Source organism: Podarcis tiliguerta (genome assembly GCF_965153285.1).
Source record: "Podarcis tiliguerta genome assembly, chromosome: 7".
NCBI lineage: Eukaryota > Metazoa > Chordata > Lepidosauria > Squamata > Lacertidae > Podarcis > Podarcis tiliguerta.
Genome location: NC_139540.1, coordinates 34,217,428 through 34,242,084, shown reverse-complemented (window position 1 = coordinate 34,242,084; position 24,657 = coordinate 34,217,428). Strand labels below are relative to the sequence as shown.

At 41.4% G+C, this 24,657-nt stretch overlaps 1 protein-coding gene and 1 long non-coding RNA gene across 3 annotated transcripts in view; both read left to right on the top strand.

Annotated features, from left to right (window-relative positions):
- The window catches only part of LOC310682587, a 384,385-nt gene that overhangs the window by 333,581 nt on the left and 26,147 nt on the right, over positions 1-24,657 (top strand). The gene's annotated exons all lie outside the window — the stretch shown is intronic.
- MTFR1 (mitochondrial fission regulator 1) lies at positions 110-24,584 on the top strand. Of its 2 annotated transcripts, XM_083451323.1 has the most exons (9): positions 110-265; positions 1,913-2,384; positions 7,634-7,777; positions 9,049-9,147; positions 16,700-16,818; positions 17,694-17,932; positions 18,981-19,233; positions 19,581-19,731; positions 21,647-24,584. In XM_083451323.1, exons 3-9 carry the CDS (start codon positions 7,712-7,714, stop codon positions 21,704-21,706), a joined length of 987 nt encoding a protein of 328 aa, XP_083307449.1. In that variant the 5' UTR covers positions 110-265; positions 1,913-2,384; positions 7,634-7,711; the 3' UTR covers positions 21,707-24,584. The 2 variants fall into 2 exon arrangements, with proteins under 2 accessions (XP_083307449.1, XP_083307448.1); XM_083451322.1 differs by lacking the exon at positions 110-265 and having other exon boundaries at positions 2,175-2,384; positions 7,636-7,777.

Here is a 24,657-nt window from a genome sequence, read left to right as displayed (position 1 = left end):
AAAAGGTGGACCTAAGAAACTACAAGTCCCAGGGAGACTTTCTCGGCGTCGTGAGCTTTCGCTGTCACGCGAGAGTATGGCGCGAGGGGGGGGGCTTGTAGGCGAAAAGGATAAACAGAGCGATTCTGTGAGCGCTTATGGGAAGCCAGTCCCGCTCCTGTTCAGCGGGATTTATTTGTGGGCGTTTGTGTGTTTCCACGGGGGTTTGCTACCGCAGGTTGAAAAGGAAGTGTTCCAGCGCAGTCCCGTGAATGTATATTCGGAAGTAAGCCCCGCTGCGTTGAATGGCTCTTCCATCTCTAGTTTAGGAATGCAGGCAGCCTTATTAGCCAGTTCTACTCAGGAGTAAGTCGTATTGAATTGAATGGGGCTTACTTCTGGGCATGTGGGGCTTGGATAGCAGCCTTAATTTCCTCTTTCACCAGCATGCCGTGAGTCTGAAAAATATACGAATTTTGGAGTACTTTATGAATAAAAACGTTTTTTTCACTCGTAGAAACCAAAAACCAAAATAAAAAAATGGAGCGTGGGGTGACCCTGTACGCTACCCTTAGGTCCCTGGAGCAACGGCAGGATAAAACTTCAACTGCTAAACAATTACAAATGGGATCTGCTCCACAGGAGTGCTCTTAGGTTAGAGCAGGAAGAATTGAGGGATGGGAGGAGAAGGCTCTGAAGTTTTCCCCTGCTGTACTATACAGTACATATGGCAATAGAGGGCTCCTAGCTCCTAACGTGGGTCCCTATATGAAATAAGAGGGGAGGTATCCAGTTCTGGAGAGTGGGAAAGAAAAATGGTATTGTCTTGAAACACCCCTTAAATTATTCCGGGGAGAGGGGGGAGAGCAAGTCAATTCCCTCTCTTCCCCTGCTTTCCATCTTCCCTATTTTCAAACTGACAACATAAACAGCATTCCATGCTATCAGCTATCTTAACTGATAGAAATCAGGCAGACTTCCTAAGTCTTGATTTTTTTTGCCATAAGACTTTAACAAATCAGTCAGGACCAGGGGGCGTTGTGGCAAAGCTGTTGCCACCCTGTTGGACTCCATCTAAAGTTGGACCACATCAAAGGAAGACTATGCAGTGTCTTGACTAGGATACATTCTTCTGTAGCAACATGCATTTTATCAATTTCCATACTTATAAGACGTTTTATCAGTGGTATTTAACTCCCCATAAATTTATTGAGAAATGGGTTTTTTCTTGATGTATTGAAATAGGAAGTATAATGACAACACAGCCATATGTTGTTTTCAGTTTAGTGTAAAGTTTTTAGTTGGGAATTTCCGTTACTGTATTGCAAAGTTATTGTTTATTGCAAACACACTGCAATCTTTAAAAATACAAATAATAGTAATAAAATACATTTTAAAAAGGAGGTAGATACCTGAATAGCTCAGCTGGTTACATCATGGTGCTGATAATGCCAAGGTTGCAGGTTTGATCCCCATATGGGACAGCTGCATATTCCTGCATTGCAGTGGGTTGGACTTGATGATCCTCTAGCTTTCTTCCAACTCAACAATTCTACGATCTAAGCTCAACAACTTTTACCTGTACCCATAAAATACGGGGTAGATCACTGCCGGTTTTTAACTCTGTAAGTAGAGTGCAGTCTTTTGGGAGTTGGCCACCCCTGGTATAAGAATCCAAGCCTAAACATACTTGGGAGTAAGCCTCATCAAAGTACAGTAGTAGGAACTTAGGAAGCTGTCTTAAACCTTAGGCTTAGGGCATGTTTAGGCTGCTCACAAGGCAGCTTACAAGACATAAAATACAATACAAATATATAATATTATATAATCTAAACAACTACGTATTTAAAACAAACGCTTGACAGAGTATCAAGCCATATTATTGCACAGGGCTACTGCAGTCCTAAAATAATTTTTAATTTGCATATTGCAGTTCTTTTTATAACGACAGTACCGATAAAAGCGAGTTGCGAAATGCTACCGTAGTAGCGGACTGGGACCTAGTCCGGACGAGAAAAGAAACAACAGTTGTACAGCTTTACTACACTCTGCTAAGTAATCATTGGCTGTTGTACCGAGCGCTCCGCATCGGCAGATGGCGCTCTCGCGCGATCCTTCAGTACTGTTCACGTGAAGAGCAAGAATTTCCCAGCTTGTCCGCAAAGCAAGTCATCCGTGTCGATGGTAAACTAACGTCTTGTGACCCGGATAAGGCGGGAGCTGAAGCCTCACCTCCTGCAACGGCAAACGATGATTGGCCAAGAGCTGTAGCCGGTGCAGCTGGCGGATTGGTTGTTGAAGGAGACGGGCGGGGGAGAGATGAGGAGCGTGTGTGGGAATGAACTGCCGGGACTTGGCGGCTGCTGAGGTGACTGAGAAAGGAGTATTACCGGCAGGGCGAGGCGGTGAGTCTGAGCGGCGAGGGCGACGGCCCTCTCCGTTCGTGCTGCGGTCCCGGGGTCCGCTGCTGCGGGTTTAGCCCTTCGCGCGGCCCTTGGTACGGGAGGGGCTTTTGAACCGGCTTCGGAGGGGGCTGAGGGAGAAGTTGGCCGTCCGGACTTGAGGATGCCCACACAGGCGCCTGATGGGACCCGCCAATCCCGCCCCGGTGCGGCTGGAGGTGGGAGCGAGTGGCTTGGCGGGGGCCGCTGCCCCAGAGCGCCGCTTAGTCCCAAAATTTCGTTGAGAGCACTGTTGCTTTCCCTCCGCTTTTCCTAAAAGCGGGCCTTGATCCGAGGCACACACCAACCTGGGAGCATGTAGCACTGTAGCGCTAGCAGTAAAAAAAAAATGGGGGCGAGGGTGCCTCTGAGCATGTGTAGTGCCCCCCCCATTGAGTAATCGCAACCCGCCGTCGCGTTGTCGAGGAATAAGAGCACAGAGTAGGCAGAAAAGCCTGATTTCCAGGGTTAGGCCTAAATCTGGCCGCTCCTTGGGTTACAAAATAGGCACTCTTTTTTTTCTTTTCTTTTTTTTCTTTTTTTTTCAGAAGTCAAGTGAAAGGTCAAAATGCTCTGTCGTCTGAGTTTTCTCTTTGTCTCCAGTGTGAGGACACTGGTTAGACAGCGGCTAACCTTGAGAAGCTCTGTTCTTTTCTCCTACTGCGTCCTAGCAAACAACACTGTGGGCCATCGTTGCTAGCACTTTGAAACTTGCCTGCCTGTGCCAGCTCAGTGGTGACTTCTGTAAACACAAAGCAGAGGCGGGGAAGCAAGGCATTTTGACTTTTTTGTCGGTACTGAGATCAAGATTTGTTTTTGCCATATTTGAATACATTGACACACACACACACACATCAAAAACTTGTATCTAACATAGCTAGACCTAGTTCATTCTGGTGCTTCTTACATTGCTAGGTATATAAAAACAAGTTGTGCAGAGAATAATAGTGTGTAGAAAACATAGTTGCATTTAGGTGGAAGTCATTTAGAAATTGCAAGTTACTGTCTTCTAATGCTGATAGGGAAACGAGGACGCTTTGTTCTTCAGGATTGTGTGTTCTGTTAAAGCTCAGGCAGCATTTTGGGAAAGGAGCCATAGACCAATGGTGGAACACATGTTTTGCATGCAGAAACTGGCATCTCCAGTTAAAAGGATCAGGTAGCAGGTGATGAGAATGCCTGAGGCCCCAGAGAGCTGCTGTGAGTCAAGGGAGATAATACAGGGATAGATGGAAGTATTCTGATCTCTGATACAAAGCAGCTTCCAGTATACTGTGCTTATTGTGGCAACCAGTGTTTGTACCGCAAATGAAAATTCTCTGCACCTATAGATTAGGCAAATGTTTTAAAAGGAATATAAAAGCCTTGCTTTTCTGTTTCATTATCATAGGTATTTGTAGGACTTTAAAATATGAACATTATTGTTTCAGACTATCTAGCTTAAAATGGGGTTTGCCAAAATAAGTGGCAGTTCAAGAAAACATATCTCTGAACTGCTTACAGAATAATTGCAACTGAGCAACATGTGCAAAACTGGTAATTTTGAGTAGCAAACCCTCACCTCTAGCCAGATCATTTGGTTGATTCATCCTCAATTAGTGACCACAAAGTCAAATGGAAAGTGAATAGGGATTGCTTATGTACTCTGAGATATAATGCATATATTATGTTCTTGGTATCTTATGTATTACTGGGTATACTTAGAAAACACTAAATAATATTCTAAAGCACATAAGGGATCTAGGTGTTGCAGGCTTACAACCTACTTAAAAAAGAAGTAGTGGGGGAAGGAATGAAGAAAGACAGGAGTGTAGATATTTAAATCGAAATGGCACTTGCTGGCTGCTGTATGCAATGAAGGTTAATTGTTTGTGTCCCCTGTTGCCAAATCAGCCATTTGCATTTTGAGGTATATAAATTGATTTTTCCATTAGTTTGGGAGTTCCATTACACTGGCCTAGTTTGCATGTCACAATAAGTCACAATTCATCTTAAACAGTGTTTTAATTGTGAATGTGGCTGTCACGTGGGTCCCTATGGCATCCCCCCTGTGCAGCACCCACACAGCTCAAATAAGCAATAACATGACTTGCTGTGTAGCTTAATTTTGGACCATGCTCTATTTGTTTCAAATAAACCAAGTGTAGTAAGCATATAGCTCAGTCGGAAGAGCATGAGACTCTTAATCTCAGGGTCATGGATTTGAGCCCCATATTGGTCAAAGATTCCTGCATTGCAGGGGACTAGACTAGATTATCCTTGTGGTCCCTTCCAACTCTGATACCAATATTTGTTCCTGTGGCAGCTCAAGGTGACTATGAGTTGTATTTCATGAATTAGACCAATTGAAATTAATTACTCCAAGTAGGTCTGTCATTGACTACCGTCCTATATGTTTCCTCCTCCTGGACAGAACATTTTAAAGGTCAAGATAAAAAAAATACTTTAAAATATTGCTTTTCTTGACAATGCAGCCTGGCTCTGTAAGCTGCTTTTCTTAGCTGAGGAAGCACAGTTAGGATATGGCAGATGAGTAGAGGCCAAGGGGGGGATTTGTTGCTCAGTGGTAGAAAAGCACAAACTTTGCATGTATGAAGTCTCCATTTTGATCTTTGGTATCTTCAGTTGGAAGAACAATGTAGTGGAAGAAAATCTGTCTAAGACTCTAGAGAGCCAATTCCAGTCAGAAAGGCTCACCTGGAAGACTGTTTCATCTTTTTCCTGTACAGAGAGGTACAAAAAGTTAGCCATGTTAGTCTGTAGCAGCAAAAGCAGAAAATGTCATATTACGGCATATGAGTTCATGAATATAAGTCCACTTGCATCTGATGAATTAGTCCACTTGCATCTGATGAATAAGTCCACTTGCATCTGATGAGTCTAATCCCTGAAAGTTTGTCATATTACATTTGCTAGTCTTTAAATGTAAATGTGGGTAGGTGGCATTGGGGGGGTGGGATAAGGGGTAGGGAGACAATCACAAATAAGTGGCAGTAGAAAGCCATGCAGGTACCCATAATAATTTCAGATTGCTTTGTTGAGAAGCCAAGGGGAAGTCAAAGTTTGCAAAGAGGGCTCCTAATAGTTTCCCCTTCTACGGCTTCCAGAATAGAAACATGGAATTACAGTACGTATTGTCATGTTTAGTTTTGAGAATGCGGTGATACATTATTTCCCAGATGGGTCAGAAGTTGCTGCTAGCAGATATTTGTGCTTTCTTAAGAAAATATGCTTTAGTCTTACGGAATGATCCATCTAAGTCTAAGAAAATGATTCCAGGTTCAAAGGGATACAAAATAAATGGCAGCCCTGAAGTGCATACCATGTACTGCATGTGAGAAACTGTCAACTGAACAGCTGCACCAGCATCTCAAACATCCCATAAACGGTAAACCTCAAGGCAGTGCAACTGAGGTTGCCTGTGCCAAGTTTCCACATGAAGATATTATTACCTAGGAGTGGTAAACTGTTGACTAAAACAAGCTTGTAATGAAAGCACTGGCAATGAATTAACTACAATAGTTCTTGCTAGAACTGTCCCAAGTGTCTTGTAGTCTGCTGACTTGTCATTTTTTTAAAAAAAATACCATTCACTTTTTCCATTATGTAGCAGACTAAGAAGTTTAACAAGTTTCCAAAATGATCATAATTATGTTCACATTATCAAATTCGTCTTTCTTAGAGGAACTAAACTGAGAGCAGTAGATATTTGTAGGTTTTTTGATGATGTATGGATTTGATTCAAAAATCCTGAAATACACCATTATCAGGCCAAAGGCATATTGACCCTTAGTCAAGTTGCCATGTATATGTGGGTATGCAAGATCAAAGTGTAAATGGAATCATGGTGAGAACTGCAGCTCTCAAGGCTATTTTCTGAACAACTTTCTCACCAACTATTTCATGCTATCTTAAATCATTTTTTTTAATAACAGAAACAAATAATAAATGATAATTTATTATTTGTTTCTGTTATAAAAAAAAAATTAAATGACAATTTTTGGGCATTTGTCACAGGACTGGAAGCAGTGTAAGATTTTTTAAAAATTGAAACATTGTGGGGTAAGGCTTAGATGTGCACAAGATATAACCAACGTTCCTTGTGAGAGGTGTTTGAATGAAATATAAGCTTCTTGAAAACATAAGCTCTTAAGAATCTTGTCTTTTAATTGTCACTAGTACTTTCTTGTCAGTTATGTTCCATAGATACACAGATACACACATTCAGAGTGGAATCCTGGCAGCTACATTCTGAACCACCTGAAGTTTCCAAAGTTTCCAAAGGCAGCCCCACATAGAACACATTGCAGTAGTCTGGTTGGAATATGACCAAAATGTGGATGACTGTGGCAGAGTCATCCCATTCATGTTAGTGGAGCAGTTGGCATACGAGCCAGTGCTGATAAAACAAAAACCAAAAACACTCCTGGTCACTGATACTTACTGGGTTTCCCCAGTGAGTGCCAAATTCATGAGCACTCCCAAACTATATACTTCTTCTATCAGGGAGAGTACCAGTCCATCCAAAACCAGTTGTAAACTATCTTCTGGAACTGGGAACTCCCCACCCACAGCATTATCTTGCTCTGATTCAGTTTTAGCTTGTTTGCTGCATCCATCCCAGAACTGCCACTAGGTACGGTCATACCTCATGTTATGGATGTTTCAGTTTATGTGTTTTCGGATTGCGGACTGCGGGAAACCCGGAAGTACTGGAATGGGTTACTTCCAGGTTTCGCCACTCACACATGTGCAGAAGTGCTAAATCATGTTTTGCACATGCGCAGCAGCGCCAAATTGCGCCTGCACAGATCCTGCGCTTCAGGATGCAAACGCTGCGGATTGCGGACGTGTCTCCGTCATGGATTATGTCTGCAACCCAAGGTTCCACTGTACTGGTTTAAGATTTCAACAGCTTCCTTGGGAACTGAACATGGAAAGGAAAGGTAGAGCCAAGTGACATCAATATACTGATGACCAAACCTGCTTGCACCCTAGAACTTTATTTTCAATTTATGGAAATCCTACTTGACAGTTTTGACAGCACCTGAAAGTGAGTTTACAAATTACAATCAATAAATACTGATTGCTTACTTGCAGTGCAAATTGTGGACTTAGCTTTTTTTGATATATTTTCTTCTAGATCATTTCTCATAGTTTGAAAGAGTTGCACACAGATACTCATGGTTTCACACTTTGTTTTTTCTCCCCAGAGTGACTATGGAACATTTGCATTCCAGCAAACTGAGGTGGTTAGCTAACAAGATTGTGGAAACCCTGCATTGTTCCAGATGATTTACTGGATTAAGCACCTACTTAGAGTGATATTTGAGAAAGCAGCATTAACTATGGAATCAGTAAGTGTTATAGTGAAGTACAGACTTGCCTGGCTGTTAGGATCAGTGTGAAATACCCTATTGACAGTGCCACCCTTTTGAGGGTCATGTGGCAGTAGTGTTTGAGAGCATCTTTTTGTGCCTGTGGCCCCCAGGTTATAGAACTCCTTCTCCTCCAAAGTGCATTTGGCCTTGCCATCATACACGTTTTGTCAACACATCACAGTATGCTTTTTTGCCCAGGAGTTAGATGAATGTTACATTAGAAGGGGTAGACAAATCTCTGTACAGTTGTACCTCTAGTTACGAACTTAATTCGTTCTGGAGGTCTGTTCTTAACCTGAAACTGTTCTTAACTAGAGGTGTGCTTTCGCTAATGGGGCATCTTGCTGCCGCTGCACTGCCGACACACAATTTCCATTCTCATCCTAGGGCAGAGTTCTCAACTTGAGGTAACTCTTCCAGGTTAGCAGAGTTTGTAACCTGAAGTGTTTGTAACTCGAGGTACCACTGTATTATAAACACTTTAAAAATTTATTTATTCAGGCTTTGATTCCATCCTTCACCCTAAGGTTCCAAGGAGGATTACTTAAAACTGGGAGAATAGATTAAAACAATAAAACATCAATTAAAATATAATTTAAAAGAAAGTGGAGCTTGAAGTCACTACTGATCATCAGTAATCTCAAGACCTGCTTAATTGGTCTTGTATTTCTATTTTTAGCATGGCTTGTCATGCTACAAAAGAGAAATGACTCACCTTACGTCAAGGAATTGACAAGTGAGTGGGCTTGTTTGTCTGCATCCATTTCAAAACTGTCAAAATGGCCCAGTGGTGGTGGAGGAACTCAAGGTCTGGCCCACTGGCCAGATTCATTTCCTTATCCTTCTCTAGTCTTCTGTCCACATGAGAATTCCAGTGTAGATCATCCTTGTTAAAACATAATGCATGAAATCTCATGGTAGCTGTTCTGACAGCCGAACAGATTTCCTTCCCCCCTGCACATCCCCAAACCTGTCCTGTTCCTTTTTTGGGGGGGGGAGGGGGGAGGAGAGAATGAAAAAGTTCCATTGCACAAGTATTTGTGTGTTGATGGATGATGTTGCACAATGCACTTTTCTTGATACAGAGGCTTTGCAGTGCACATCTGCATATTTATTCAAAAGAGCATTAACTGGGGCTTACTCCCAAGTGATCTGGATTTGCAGTGAAACTTAAAGAAACAAATTATTTTCATGCTAGGCAGATCATGTTAGGCAGTAATAACATTGTTTTTCTTTTTTCCTTCCAGTTGCTTTGGTCTAGTAAGCCTTATGGTCGTGATAGAAGTATTGTAAGGAAAATTGGCACCAACCTCTCGCTGATACAATGTCCAAGAGTTCAGTTTCAGGTAAGATTTTAAATATTTTTCACTTTCCAGAGGGAAATTAAATTAATCTTAGTGGTCAGAGCAAACTAATGGGTCTAGTCTGTTGGTACGTTTTTTCATCTGTGAATTTGAAAGCTGTGTCAAATATCTCATAACCAGCATACTTTTCTCTAATAGGAAACTACTACAACTGTCTAAGGGACGCGGGTGGCACTGTGGGTTAAACCACAGAGCCTAGGACTTGCCGATCAGAAGGTCGGCGGTTTGAATCCCTGCAATGGGGTGAGCTCCTGTTGTTCGGTCCCTGCTCCTGCCACCCTAGCAGTTCGAAAGCATGTCAAAGTGCAAGTAGATAAATAGGTACCTCTCTGGCGGGAAGGTAAACAGTGTTTCTGTGTGCTGCTCTGGTTCGTCAGAAGCGGCTTAGTCATGCTGGCCACATGACCCGGAAGCTGTCTGCGGACAAACACCGGCTCCCTCGGCCTATAGAGCGAGATGAGCGCGCAACCCCAGAGTCGGTCACGACTAAACTTAATGGTCAGGGGTCCCTTTACCTTTACCTTTTACAACTGTCCAACAGTTTTAAACAAAACAGTAACCATCAAAAATTAAGCAGAGATCATTCATTCATTCATTCATTGCATTTATATATACTGCCTTTCTGCCAAGGCAGTTTACAATTTTTAGTATGAAAAGAAACAATATAACATGGCGAGTAGAGCAGGCCATGTAGTTTGTCTATACATGCCTCCCTTGATCTCTTCCTCACAGGACAGATGGTGTCAATTGACTCAGGGGTGGGCAGGGAGAAGGGACAGTGTATCTGAAGCAGGCCTTGATGTTTTACATAGGGGGGAGGCTTCTCCAGGTAGGGAAACAATATAAATATTGTCAAATAAAGGGAAAAAATATTCTTGAAAAAAGCTTGAAAGGACCAGCTTTCAGGATGTACTAATGTGTCAGGTGAGGTGTTGGGAGTCAGAGAGAGAATGGACCTGTTGAAGCACCTAAAACTTACAGCAAATGTGTTTGTGAGCTTACAATACTCACCTCTTTGTGCTATACGCCACTTAGAAGGTCTGAAGAGACCTCAGAGGATCTGCCTCTTTGGAGCTGGAGACACACTACAGCATTTTGCTGAAGGTTCTGTATAATTATTAAAATTTACCTTTGTTATTATGTTTTAATAGTTTACATTCTCTATCTTCTGAGCAGCCTGCTAACCCAACAGACAGCTTTTGCACATTGTATAACTTCCTTTAAAACTGTACCTCTGTTGGTTGTTTTTAAAATTGTTGAATGTCATGGGGAAACGTCTTAAAATACATCTTATGGAAACATTTATTCAGCAAGATATTGTGAGTTGGAAGCTTAATAGTATTGACTCTGGGGAATAGTAGAGATAGCTGTCATTAAACATCTGCCTACAAGTTCAGCAAACTCTTCCAATGAATATTCTGGTGCACGTCCTAGTGTAGATCTATGCTTTGAAAAGTTTGCTTTCATGAAAATAAAGTTAAGCAGTTTTAAAACTTTGCTGTGTCTCTGTCATCTTAGAAGAGGGATTTGTCCCAGTCTTCTTCCTATTGTAGAGAGGTTATGCATGTTGTATTAACTTGCTGTAGAGTAACTTTGTGGAGCAGCAGAGCCTATTACTGCAAATGTTGAGTGAGTGATTGTCTCTAATGCAGCTAGAAATTGGCTCTGAACTTGGGAATTTTTTTATTGAAACAGAGCTCCTTTTGTCTACAGCCCCAGGAGTCACATCTATGACTCTTTTTAAATCTTGGCATGTTGACAGAGTAAATGGTACCGTATTTTTCGCCCTATAGGACGCACTTTTTCCCCTCCAAAAATGAAGGGGAAATCTGGGTGCGTCCTATGGGGCGAATGCAGGCTTCGCGGACCTCTCCGCAAACAGCAGGAGCGCTCCCGCTGCTGGCGGAGAGGTGCCTGCATGCTGAAGCCTGCGCGCGCTGAGCTCAGCGCGTCCAGGCTTCGCGGACCTCTCCGCTAGCAGCGGGATCGCTCCCGCTGCTGGCGGAGAGGTGCCTGCATGCGGAAGCCTGCGCGCGCTGAGCTCAGCGCGTCCAGGCTTCGCGGACCTCTCCGCTAGCAGCGGGATCGCTCCCGCTGCTGGCGGAGAGGTGCCTGCATGCGGAAGCCTGCGCGCGCTGAGCTCAGCGCGTCCAGGCTTCGCGGACCTCTCCGCTAGCAGCGGGATCGCTCCCGCTGCTGGCGGAGAGGTGCCTGCATGCGGAAGCCTGCGCGCGCTGAGCTCAGCGCGTCCAGGCTTCGCGGACCTCTCCGCTAGCAGCGGGATCGCTCCCGCTGCTGGCGGAGAGGTGCCTGCATGCGGAAGCCTGCGCGCGCTGAGCTCAGCGCGTCCAGGCTTCGCGGACCTCTCCGCTAGCAGCGGGAGCGCTCCCGCTGCTGGCGGAGAGGTGCCTGCATGCGGAAGCCTGCGCGCGCTGAGCTCAGCGCGTCCAGGCTTCGCGGACCTCTCCGCTAGCAGCGGGAGCCAGCACTGGGCTCCCACGGCTTGCAGAGAGCTGCCTGTTTGGGGGCTGGGGTCGGGGGAAGCTCGGGCTTCCCCAACCCCGCGCCTGGGGGGGAAATAATTTTTTTCCTTTATTTCCCCCCCAAAAAACTAGGTGCGCCTTATGGGACGGTGCGTCCTATAGGGCGAAAAATACGGTAATTATCTTCTCGGATGTTTCCTTCACTGCATACCAGTATTCCCATTCTATGTTATTGTTATGAAGCTTTGGAAATGGGGTTCAGCAATGGCTTGTTAAGGTGTCACTGTAAGTTGAAAAAAATCTGTATATAGCCAGCTCTTGCACAAAGACTTTCTATATGCTTAGAAGGGAGAGCTCCAGTTGCATTTACTCAACCCACACTTTGCAATGTAAAAGCTGCTTGTGATTCAGCTGTGTTAAGAAAGGTCAGACAAAGGATAAAAAGTATCAAGAAGCCTTTAACGTGTTGTGTTCTGTTGTGTTTTCATATATTCTGTTGGAAGCCACTCAAAGTGGCTGGGGCAACCCAGTCAGATGAGTGGGGTACCAAAAAAAAAATTATATTATTATAACTACTAGAGAGTTGATAGGGACACAACTCCCTTGTTACAAGAGCTTCACTGGCTACCAGTCTGTTTTCAGGCACACTTCAAAGTGCTGGTTGTGTTATCTAAAGCCCTATACAGCTTTGGTCCAGGCCATCTGAAGGACCATATTCTTCTATACAAACATGTCCAAGCTCAGGTCTTTGGGGAATGTTTTACTTTTAGTCTTGCCACCTTCACAGGCGTGCCTCATGGGGATGCAGTACAGGGCCTTCTTGGTGGCTGCTCTGAGACTTCGGAACTCCCTAAAGAAGCTGCACTAGCTTCCTCCTTGTCCTTTTGCCAGCAAGTGAAGTCTTTTTTCCCCAGGCTTCTGGAAACTGGCTGTTCTTAAGGAAAGGCCTCTTAATAGTGTGCTGTACGGTTTTTTACTATCTGCATTTTAGTAGTTTTTTACATTGTTTTAATTCAGAATACAATTTAATTACTTTTTAACAATAACCATTTATATGTTTTTAGCTATTTGTGTTTTATTGGTATTTGTTTTAATTTTTGTGAGCAGCTGTGAGTCCTAGTTCTGGGGGAAAGGCACAGCATAATTACAATTAAATAGAATAAATAAATAAATAACAGCTTTGTGGCACCTAAAAGACTAACAAATTTCTTATGGCATAAGCTTTCATGGACTACACTCCACTAAATCAGATTAGCTTACAAAAGTATATATTAGAATGTGTTACTTTTTAGGGTGCCCCCAAATTCTTCATTTTAGCTGTAAGATACAGTACTAACATTGCTTCCCAGTTGGAGGATTAATATATACAGGTATACACTTTCATAATTATTTCTTCTCAGTGTTAGCCTGGAGTTGTATAAGTGCATTTTTGAGTTGCGGAAACACAGTTAAATGGGATGGAATTGGATGAAGTGTCCTAATGATACATAGAATAGTAGACACTTTTATTTATAATTAAGTGAAAATCGGATGGAACAAAATGGTGAAGCAGGGCTGGGGAAGAAGTGTTGGCACTTCTTATAAAGGTGGAGAGAAATACAGTAGATACATAGAATCTTTGAAGGGCAAACAAATGTAATACATGTAAAACAAATTTAAACATGTTTCAAATATAAAGAGCATTATTTTGACTTTTAGAATAATATGTGTTCCTTCAATATAAACAAGTGCAACCTTTTCGGAATCTTAGTTCTGTAATAATACAAGTCATATTGTGATTATATGCCAAATGCCAGTGTTTGTAGACTGAGGGTGCCACTGCCACCCAGGATTCTGGTTTTGCATATGCTTGTTCTTCTGTGACTTTTCTGACAATAGTTCCACGGATTTTAAATAAAACCATGTCCTTGTGATGCATGCAGTTCTGAAGTTACTGTTTTAATTAAACGTGATTTACACTAGCATTCATTCTTCAAATTTGAAAGTGGGAGGAAAGAAATCTTTCAGGGAATTTTACATTAGTTGTGAATTCTGTGTTTTTATTGTAGTCGTATGACAGTAGCATTTAATTTTACTGAAATCTTCTGGGTTCTAAATTGTTCTTGAAGAGAAAATATATTCAAGTATAGTAATGATTTTAAATTTATGACTACATTGAAGTTAGCTGTTTCAAAATACACTTGTATGATACATTAAAATTGGTATAGTTTCTAGCCTTTTTATAAAAGGTAAAAAGAACAGATGTTTCCTTCTTTTGTTGGTCCACCTGCATTCAAACCTCTTTGTTACACACTTACCTGTTTCCAGTTATAATGGGCTTTGAGGTTTAGATGTTACCTCTTAACATGAAAATGGACTGCGTCAACAAGGTTTATTTGGGAAAGAAAGGAATAGGAAGCAAGGAATAATATTTCATCTCTATCTGCAAAATTTTCTCACTGGCCTTCATCCATAAAATTATTCACCAGGAATAAGAGCTTTGGCCCTCTGGTAAGCCAGGATTCCTCATAATGGAGAGGATCCTCACTCACTGAAGTCTGTTATTTGACACTGAGCTTTTGAGCCTGCTTCTATTGCTTGAAAGCTCGGTAGGACATGATACCTTTCCTCTCACTTGCAGAAGTGGGGAGAGGTTGGTTCTTTCTGTGCTGCTGACCATGCAAAAGCAGCACAAGGGATTGGCTTCAGCCTGCTCCAGAGGCCCAGCACCACAGAGACAAACACCCCTCTGTAAATCCTTTGGCATGTGTGCCAGGGAGGATCGATGGTGAGCACAAATGATGGCTTTCTCTGGAACTGAGCCAAGAATGTGTGAACCCTACAGATATTTCCAACAAAAGTGGGAAGCAGCTAGAGGAGAGAGTATGCAAACATATTCTTTGGGTACAGTTAATGTGGTTTCCAAGCTGAAAGGGGTATTATATCCATTCCCTAAATTGAACAGCCTTATATTACTCAGTTGTGAGGATTTGATATGTGTTTCAGCAGCAGAATCAGTGCCAAGGTTGAACTCTTGCTTTTTTCTAGATTGTTGCTACACTGAAACTTTTCTATAGTGTTCTCTCTTTCCCTCTTTTTTCTTTCTTTCTTGCTTTAGCTATTATATCACAGGATCGTGCACTGAACCTGCAGTAAGTCAGTTTTGTCCTTTCTCATTAAACTTGATTAAGCTATTAGTGCATGCTTGTAATCATAATGAACTGCTATTAAGAACCATAAATCAAATTAACTTTTAGAGCCTTAATTTTCTGCTTGATCTTACATAGGGGGCTTTAACTGCTGCAAGTTTTTGTTCTGCAACTGTGGTAGAGAAGCTGTTGAGGCAATCCTGTGCACACTTACTCAGAAGCAAGACCCGCTATATTCAATGGGACTTATTCTGCTCAAGTGGGCATACGATTGCGGCTTTAATAAGGCGTTGTGACTTTAAAGGTGTAGTATAGTTGGACAAAGAAATGTGTGGTGGGTGATTTGGATGCTTGCCACAGATGGGGATATGGGACTCTTGTACTCCCATCAGCCCTAGCCAACATGGCCAGTGGAAAGAGATACTGTAATTGGAGTTGTAATCTAACATCTGGAGGTTTCCATGTCGGCTGCCCATAACCTAGAGACTGAAGCACTAAGAAGATGAAAAGCTCTAAAGCAGCACTTCTCAAGTTATCTTGAGCTATTCCCTCCCCTAATGGGCTAAGAACTAGTAATATATTTGGTCCCTGAAATGCCCCACCCAACCTGGGCTGTGTGGTGTTGCCAGGGGCCAGCAACTGATGACTCACAGAACAGCACTGGTCCATGGACCACCACTTTACAATAATAATAATAATAATAATAATAATAATAATAATAATAATACAGTAATAAATTTATTATTTATACCCCATCCATCTGGCTGGGTTGCCTCAGCCACTTTGAGTAGCATTGCTCTAAATCACTATGTGCCTGTACATATGGGAGCTCAAACGTGGTTTACATTAAACTACTGTTAGTGTGAGTCACAGTTGAGTGTCATGTCTTAATTGAGCTTCAAATGTAGAGTTTAAAGCTATACTGCAACTTGCTATTTTAGTCACCTTGGAAGTCATGTCAGAATAACCCAGTGATAGTCAAGGGATAGGTGCACTTGACAATCTCTGTCTTTCTGTCTGTCTGTCTGTCTGTCTGTCTCAACAACTAGATCCACACAGAATATGTAATAGCAAACCTCTGCTTAGGCCTGTAAATTTGGCTCCAAGTCTTTAAGGCTAGGAAAATATTTCATATATTTGGAGTTGGCCTAGGAAAAAAAATCCACAGTTGCTTGACAGCAGTATCAACCCATTATGTATTGATCATGGTGCTTTCTTAGCTTTGTTGGCAAATCTGGAAACAGATACTATTTGACATTAGAACTGCACCCACATCCTCTGGCCATATAGTGCATATTCCCAGTGTACATTTTGCACTTTCTATCTTTACTCCTATTTCTCACCAAAGTATTACTAACTGGAAGGGCACATTGAATGCAGACCAGGTTTCTTGCTAGCTCTGCCATGTAGAATATTATTCCCCGGTTTACTTTAATCTTTAATCTGAATCTTCTTTTGCATGAAAACATTCCTTTTGGGAACTTGGTAAGAATGGCACTGCTAGATGCTTGGTGAGATTAGAGAATTGTCCATGGACTGTAGTCAGTAACTATTAGCTTAGGTAACTTTCCAAATTGCAACTAGTGACTTATGGTGCAGGTTAAAGAGAAACTTGCCTGGCGTTGTACACATTGGAAAACATAGGTTTATTTGCAATTTGTTGTACTGTATTAGTTCATGTTTTGTATTTCATAGATTAATCGTGATAATACTAAAATTTCTGTGTTTAGTTCACATGCAGTATTCTTTGTGGGATTTATCCCTGGTGTAAAATCTTTCTCCTTTTCCGTCTATTTCTCTCTGACATAATAGGAGGATGTTTCATCCTTCCACTACCCTCAAGTAAGCAAGACTATGTGTGAAATCATTGTCGACTTAGTGCTATTTGAATTCTAATATGTAATCTTGTCCACTCAAATCTAGCTTCCATCTCAGTCTGCAGAAGGCAGTCATTCTAACCCACTGAGAGATGATGGAGTGGTCTCCCTTGCAGATGTGGGATGGGTTGCTGAAGAAGAAAGTGAAGTCTTTACACGGCTCAGGTATGTTTTTTGAAGCTGCCAAGCTGCCCTCTGTGGTTGATTCTTTAAGTCAACCTGTGTCAAGGGAAGCAGCATTGTGTTGAACTGAACTGCTCATTTGAATGCTGTCAAGTGTTATTTTCATGGGTAGAGAAACAGCAGAGTCACCTAGACAGTCACAAGTTTCAGCACCCCTGGCACTTGGAAGATAGGGAATGAACAATGTAAAGGCAGGTGCTTCCAATGTTTAGATTATTGGGTGTAGGCTGGGACTCTGTAATGTGATGTAAACCCAAAGAACTGCCTCTGGGATGCACCAGTTTCATTTTGACAATGTGAGAAGCAGAGAGTTGACATATTGGTGAAGTGGGATTGGGAGGACATTGGTCCCATTTTGCATTACTGAATGATGATCCTACAGTCCATAAAGCAAGAGATGACTGCAGAGAAAGCCACAGTTTTGCCAGTGCTCTCTTCCATTCCTGCAGAAAATTGATATGCTGTTATGAGGTGTTTCACATTAAGTGTGACTATACGTTGATGTGTATTCCTTTGTGGCACATGAAAATATTTTGGCTGCCATTATACATTAAATTTACAGAAAGATGAGAAAGGGGTAGATTTGGGGAATTCAATTTGAAGTGAGAACTAACTAGTTGTGGCAGTCTTAATAGCCTAATCAGCCATTCCCTGTACAAAGAGGTAGTAAAAAACAACACCTCATGCCTATAGAAGGTTTAGGCTGCATAAGATGCTGTGCACATGGAGTTCCAATCACGCAACAGAACTTCCCCTTCCTCTCCCCCTCTTCTCCTCACCATTGCTCCCTTTAGCTTGTTTGATAATGGGGTTTTTTAAAAAGTAAGTACTACTGTATATTGTTTTGTTGATTACAGATCAGACGTTTGGTCAAAATCCCAAACATATCCTAGAGGGGAAGGCTGCTCAGGAAGAGATCCAAATATTCAAGTACCTTTGCCAAAGCCATTGCAAGAAAAAGAAGACTCCAAGATAGCTGTGGCCACAAATGATGAAGCTCTGCAGAAAATCAGTGTGTTAGAAAATGAACTTGCCAGTTTAAGAGCGCAAATAGCCAAAATCGTAAGCTTACAAGAACAGCAGAATATGACAGCAGGTATTTTTAAAATATATATATAACAAAGCTAATTTTATAACTTTTCTTTCAAATTGACTTTCATTCCAATGGGTCTGATTATTATTTGCATTAGAAGTGGTGACTTCCATAGTTGTGGTATCTCACTTCTCAACTCACCTTGACAGGAGAGGGTCACACTTTGCTGTTCCATCCACTGGACTATTCATACCTTCGTAAACAATTGCAGAAACATAGGCTCAAGGTGATATTGAGTCATTGCTGTGTTATCTGACATTGTTGATTTTAAAGGTGCTGAATGGCAGTAGTTGAAAAAGCTTGTCTGATTACTATTCTGATGTCTAAAAACAACTTTATGAAAGCTTCAGTTAACACATTTTGGGTGTTGAATTATTCTTTAAACCATATTTCCAACTTATTCATCTCTGATTAGTGACTGCTAAACATGAATTGGAAGACTGCCAGTACTTCTTGGAAGAAGTATAAAGACATTAACTACTTGATTGCCTTGCATTCCCTTTCCTTTGTCTCATTTATCCCCTCTTAATAATCTACTTTTTCATAGCAATCTGAACATGACAGCGGAGGGTATTGGAAGGACGAGAAGAACAACCTTGTTTCCTAGCTGGCAAGGTCTTTAGTGTCGCACGTTAAATTTTCTGAGACTGCTGCCAAAATCAACCCAGTATCTGCAGTTGCAAGCTCTAAAGCACTGCTGCACTGTTCAAATATGTTTGATTTGGTCATCATTTTATAAGATGTCTGGTGATGGCTTATTATTTATACATTTGTCATACTTAAAGACTTCTAGCATTCTCTAGTGGCTTAAACAGAATCCATACCCATTGGGTAGAAATTTTAAAACTTGTTCAACACTAGTAAGCCTAACCAGAGAATGGGGTTCCAAGCCCTTTGGGCACCCTCTACTCTTCTTGCATTTCCTTCCTAGATAGATGTCTGTCCCCAGTTGAAAAATACTACATTGCTATGATGGGACTTGCTTTTCAAATGATAATCATTATTTACTGAAGAATATTGTTGCATAATTAAATGGACTATTTTGTTACAGCTGGAGTAAGTTCTGCAGCATCAGTTCCTGTCCTAGCAGGAGTGCCAGCGCCGCCCCCGCCGCCCCCACCCCTTCCACCTCCACCACCGCTCCAGCAGAGCACTTCTGCCATTGATCTTATTAAGGAGCGCAAAGGAAAAAGAGTAAACTCCGGACGGACTGTTATAGATGATGATTCGAAGAAACCTGAAATACCAAATATGCTAGATATTCTCAAAGATATGAACAATGTAAAGCTGCGATCTGTGAAAAGGTGAATCTACTACAGCTCTCTGTTCAGGAATTGGGGGGGGGGGCTTTCAGTGAGGATGCTTAATAATGGATGGTTGCTTAGATTACACACGTAGCCATTCATTTGCTTAATCTTGCACTCTTTCGGATTAAGAGGTACATCACATCCCTCTTTAGGTAACGTTAGCAGCTCAGGGCCAGGAGATGTGCTGTATCAGATAAGAGGATGGAAGATGTGTTGTAGCACTTGTAGCTGGTGGTGCCAACCCTTCCGGGTTGGGGAGTGAAGAGAGAGCGAGGAAGCCAGTCTCTGCAGGCTTTTGAAGTGTCTACAATACAACTCAACAGTTTTTCTCTATTCTTTTGAAGACCAGATGAGAGCACCAAACGAAAAGCAGCCGACCCAACAGATCCAGCCGCACTAATAGCTGAAGCTCTTAAAAAGAAATTTGCTTATCGATATCGAAGTGACAGCCCAAGTGAAACTGAGAAACAGGCTCCTGAATCTGACACAAGGCTGGTAAGCACTGCATCCAATTTATGATTCACTGGACTCTAGTGACTAGGATTTTAATCCTCCCTCCCAGTTCTCCCTTGACCTTTAAAACTGTAGTTGTAGCCAACTGCATATATCTTAAGGATCATGCACTGGAAGTTGACCCGGCTTGCCACTGGAATGTGTAGAAGTCTCTCTGCCCCCTATGCACACAATTTCTGAGGAGAGCTTTTCTGACTTGGACTCTTTCTGACATGCTCCAGCCAGCTGATGGAGGGGCTGGCCTGTGTGGCTGTGAAACCCTTCTCACATGTGGAGTGTAGGATTATAAAATGGGTCTATCTACAGAAAATGCAGTGGGGAGCATGAAGATGCAGGCTGCTAGTCTGTCTTATTTTGTACCAAACAGATTGGTGAAGTTAGCATGATGTCATTTGTCTGTCCCTCCATTAGCCTACTTGTTCACTTGCATGTAATTCCTTGCTACATATGGACTAGGAAAGGTGTTAAATACTATAGGGCAACCTTATTGTTAAGCCCATAAAAGTTACTAGCCTGCCCAAAAAGCCTAATCCTGCTTTTTTTTCCTCCTAAAAGGAGCCCCTCTTTTACCACTTTGCTGCAAATTTCTATAATTTTTACTATTTATTAAATTTGTATATTGCCCTATACCCATAGGTCTCAGGATCAGGCTAGCAGTGCAGCAGGCTGGCAAAGGGGAAACAAAGCACTCTCCTCCTTTGCCAGTCTGCCTTGCTACCACAGTAGCTGCAGAGAAGGGGTCTCACTGTCTCTTAAAACCTGCTCATCCTTGAGCAAAATTCACATACCCATGTGCAGATTCTTGATTCCCAATGGTAACCAGAAAAGTAGTTAAATACAAGCCTTCTATAGAGCAGCTGCAATATAGTGCTAGATTACTGAGGGCAAGGTGAGCAGGAAGCCTATTTTCTAGTCTCAGAACAACACTTGCAATGGGGAGAGGGGATTTCCCAGCTACGAAGGCCCCCCAATATGTTCTATTGTAACAGTCAGCTATCACCAATAACTGGGCTAACTTACACAGTTTATCCCATTGCTAGTTGTCTTTAGGCAGAATGGCATCAGAGCGTATGTTGCAACTATTGTTCATTATTTCAGTTGGTGGTCAAGAACAAGTATGTAATGAAATAACTGGTCACTGTACTAGAGGTACATAGAATTTAAGGGGGTTTGGAAGGCAAGACGGACATGATGGTGAAGCCTAATTCAAACTAGAGAGCTTCTTGCCAAACAAAGGTTTACTTGTACTTCAAGAATGCTGAACACAGGGTTAACTCCATTTGGTGCCCTGGTCCTAACGGAAGTGTTTTTGATGCTGCAGGTGCCTCTAACAGAAGATGAGGCCCTTTTTGCCAAATCACTCTTCCCCTAGCACATGCAGGAGATTGGCCCCAGAGAGTAGAGGGGCCTTGTGGAGTAGCAGGGAAGGTGTAGGAAGAAAGAGGATTTGTCAAAAACTTACCCACATCAAGCTCTTCTGTCAGCAAATGCGTCTGCTGCATCAAATGCCCTTATACAAGTGCAAGACCACTAACTGAATTCCACTCTTTTATTTATTTGAGATTTATATACCACTGAATCAACAAAAACCTCTAAACAGTTTATGTAAAGCATGAACTAAAAATCAAATGTTAAACATTCATATAAATAAAATCAGCAGTTTTAAAACAAATGTAAATATTTATAAACCCTATTTGGTTTTTAAGCTCCATTATTTCACTTCTGGGTTTGCTTCTTAAATTTCTCAGTTTTAAAATTGATCAGGAAAAACCACAAGTAGAAGAAATGTGTAAGAATGACTTCTGAGTACATGCTAGCAGTAGCCTGTAGCCTTGGTGTATGAACTTACTCCCAGTATGTGCAAATCCTTGTGCTTACTCTCATTCTCTTTTTATAGTTTGGGCCACACATGCTGAAGCCTACAGGAAAAATGAAGAATCTAATTGAAAACTCTTAAACAGTACCTCACTACAAAAGGACTTTTTACAACTACTTCTGCTTTTTTGAGAAACAAGTGTTTTGTTTTTTTAAAAAAAATCAGGGGGCTGAGTAATAGGTTTAAGAATATAAATATTGTATTGTGGTAACACAGCTTTTTAGTACAGAAATGTCAATGTGGTATTAGAGTATTAATAGACAATATAAGAATGACTGACACTCTTAAACACCATGTGTACAATAATTAACTTTAAGTTATTATAGTTCCAGTGCAATAACTGGTATAACGTAAGGGTAATTTTTAATGACTTATTTTTAGTTTGTTACACATTAATTTTGAACTATGTTCTGCATTTAGAAATCTCATGCTGTGTTTTCAGCTTCTTTAAATGAAGCACTCAGACTTTACTAAAGCTACTCTACCTCTCAAACACTAACCTTGAAGGAGGCATGGCTTTAAAAACCTTATTTATTCTCCAGCAATACAAACTTCAAAATTTAGTAATTATCTTTCAATAAAGCAACTCATTTTTGCTTCAAAACACATGTTACATTGCAGCATATTTATAGGCAATAAATTAGCCAAAGTTTGGACTATATTTTTGTACAGGACTAAACATTACAACTGCAATAGAAGTAATGCTGCATATTCTGTATTAGGAAACCAGAGCAGAATATATAATATACCAATGGAAGGATAAGCTTCTTCACCTCAGACCTTAAACTGTCAGGTTACAGAGCCTGGGTTATATTTTTCTTAGTTGTTCTCTTATGATCATTCTTGTCGACAGCTGCAGTATTTGTCCCAGCAACTTGACTGGTACCAAGTCCAGTCAGTTCAGTAGGAGTTTGCACTTCTACAGGGAACAAGCAACTGAAGATGTAGAGCATGACCCATCCTAGCTAGGTTTTTTGGGTGGGGGAACCAACAAACTGAAAAGTTGTATTTGGAAAAGGGTACGGTGCAGCTCTGTTTTTGTGCTGCATAAAATTTCATTTCTAGAACTAGAAGGCAATTATTTTGTGAATGCTTGTTTCTTAGATTACAATAGCAAGATCCAGCATTGCAACAGCAGATACAGTGAGACTTCACCTCCTCCCCCTGTAGCCCATCAATGTGCTCCAACCCTCAACAGCATGTTTGAGGGGAGTGAAATGGCAGAACTGTTTTCATGTGCAAGTCCACTGACACCCCATGTGGTCAAACAATTATCACTGTTTTTCTATGAAGAGCTAATTTAATCTAGGTGGTATAGTATCCCTGAAATGTTTGAAAACTTTCATTTTTAAGTTTTTAAATTTAGAACTTTGTTTTACGGATTATTTTTTATCTGATCTGTAGAATGCTGCAAGATGCCTTAACGCCAATTGTTTGTCCACGCTCATGTGCATTTAGCCCTGTACCACCAATGTAAAAAGTTAAAATCAGAAAGATACTTACTGGCTCTTTATTTCATTTTTTGTACATCACATAGCTCAGTCAGTAAAGCATGAGACTCTTATTCTCAAGTTTGTGGGTTCAGGTTCCACGTTAGGCAAAAGATTCCTCCATTGCAAAGGGCTGAGTTACATGACCATTGTAGTCCCTTCCCACTACAATTCTATGATCCTATGACTAATGTATGCAGGCATTAGTTCAGTGTTGAGGCAGCTGCTACAAGTACACTGGGAATAGGATCTGGAAAGATCTGATCCATTAAGGGCGTACATAGCAGAGAAAATCCCACTGGCCTGGGAGGAATGTCAGAGTAATTAACTCTATTGAGGCACAAATTCATAATAGAATTAGATAACAAGTACTATAAAGCTCTTTTCAGGTAGTTCTGGAAAAATCCCTAGACCTGAATTGCCCAGCAACATTTATATAGTGCTGCTACTGAGTTTTCAAACAACTTCACGTGCATTATCGAATTACAGTGGTACCTCGGGTTAAGTACTTAATTCGTTGCGGAGGTCCATCCTTAACCTGAAACTGTTCTTAACCTGAAGCACCACTTTAGCTAATGGGGCCTTCTGCTGCCACCCCTGCCCCACCACCGGAGCACAATTTCTGTTCTTATCCTGAAGCACTGTTTCTGGGTTAGCAGAGTCTGTAACCTGAAGCGTATGCTGAAGCGTATGTAACCCGATGTACCACTGTATAATCCTTACAACAAACCTGTGAGGCAAGTAGTATTCCCCATATGGGAATGTCGAGACAGAAGGACTTGCTTAAGCCCAGGAAAAGTGAGATTCAAATCAGGAGTGTTGCTAGGAGACAATCCCATCATCCCTTGTGGCACAGGCTGGTGGGAGTCTATCATCTTCAGGAGGGTCACAGGTTCCACATCGTGTTTGTAGAGGTAATAAGAGTACATGTAACTGTGACATTTGGTGATAGGTGGCTGTTCAGTAAGTTTTAAACATTTTTTAAAACTGTTAAATCCAGATTTTTATTGTATACATATTTTTAGGATACATTTTCTTAAGTCAGTCAAGGAAGGCTGTAATCCTGTACCTATGTATTTAGGAATAAAATCAGATATAGGCTGCAATCTTGTATATAAGAAAATGTATCCTAAAAATATTTAAATGCCTTAAAAAATGGGTGCAGAACCAGAATGTACAGCTTTGAATTCCTCAAAATAGCATGCATTGTGCTAATTGGATATTAGTTATATAAGTTTGAAGTCACACCACCATGTTTCTCTATGGCGCTTGGACCAAACCTAGTCCCTGATAATCTGTTTCTATAAGTGACTTCATGTTGACAAACGATATTTGCTTAAAACAGTGTAAAGCATAGCTTACAATTGGTTGAACATTTTCAGTTGCTATATTTTAGTTATAAGCTATTGACTTATTTGTATACTAAAAGTTTTTTATCAATTAATAAATACATAAAATATACACACCTATATCCAAGACTGCCAAGTAGCAGCAATTTGTGTTCATGTTGGGTACTCTTTCATATATTTGACAACTTGAAAT

Bases quoted from the DNA above. Each gene is read 5' to 3' on its own strand.
- MTFR1 (XM_083451323.1), top strand. From the start codon at position 7,712: ATGATTTACTGGATTAAGCACCTACTTAGAGTGATATTTGAGAAAGCA. The intron at 9,148-16,699 runs GTAAGATTTTAA...ACTCAAATCTAG, and splicing joins GTCCAAGAGTTCAGTTTCAG to CTTCCATCTCAGTCTGCAGA. The intron at 19,234-19,580 runs GTGAATCTACTA...ATTCTTTTGAAG, and splicing joins AAGCTGCGATCTGTGAAAAG to ACCAGATGAGAGCACCAAAC.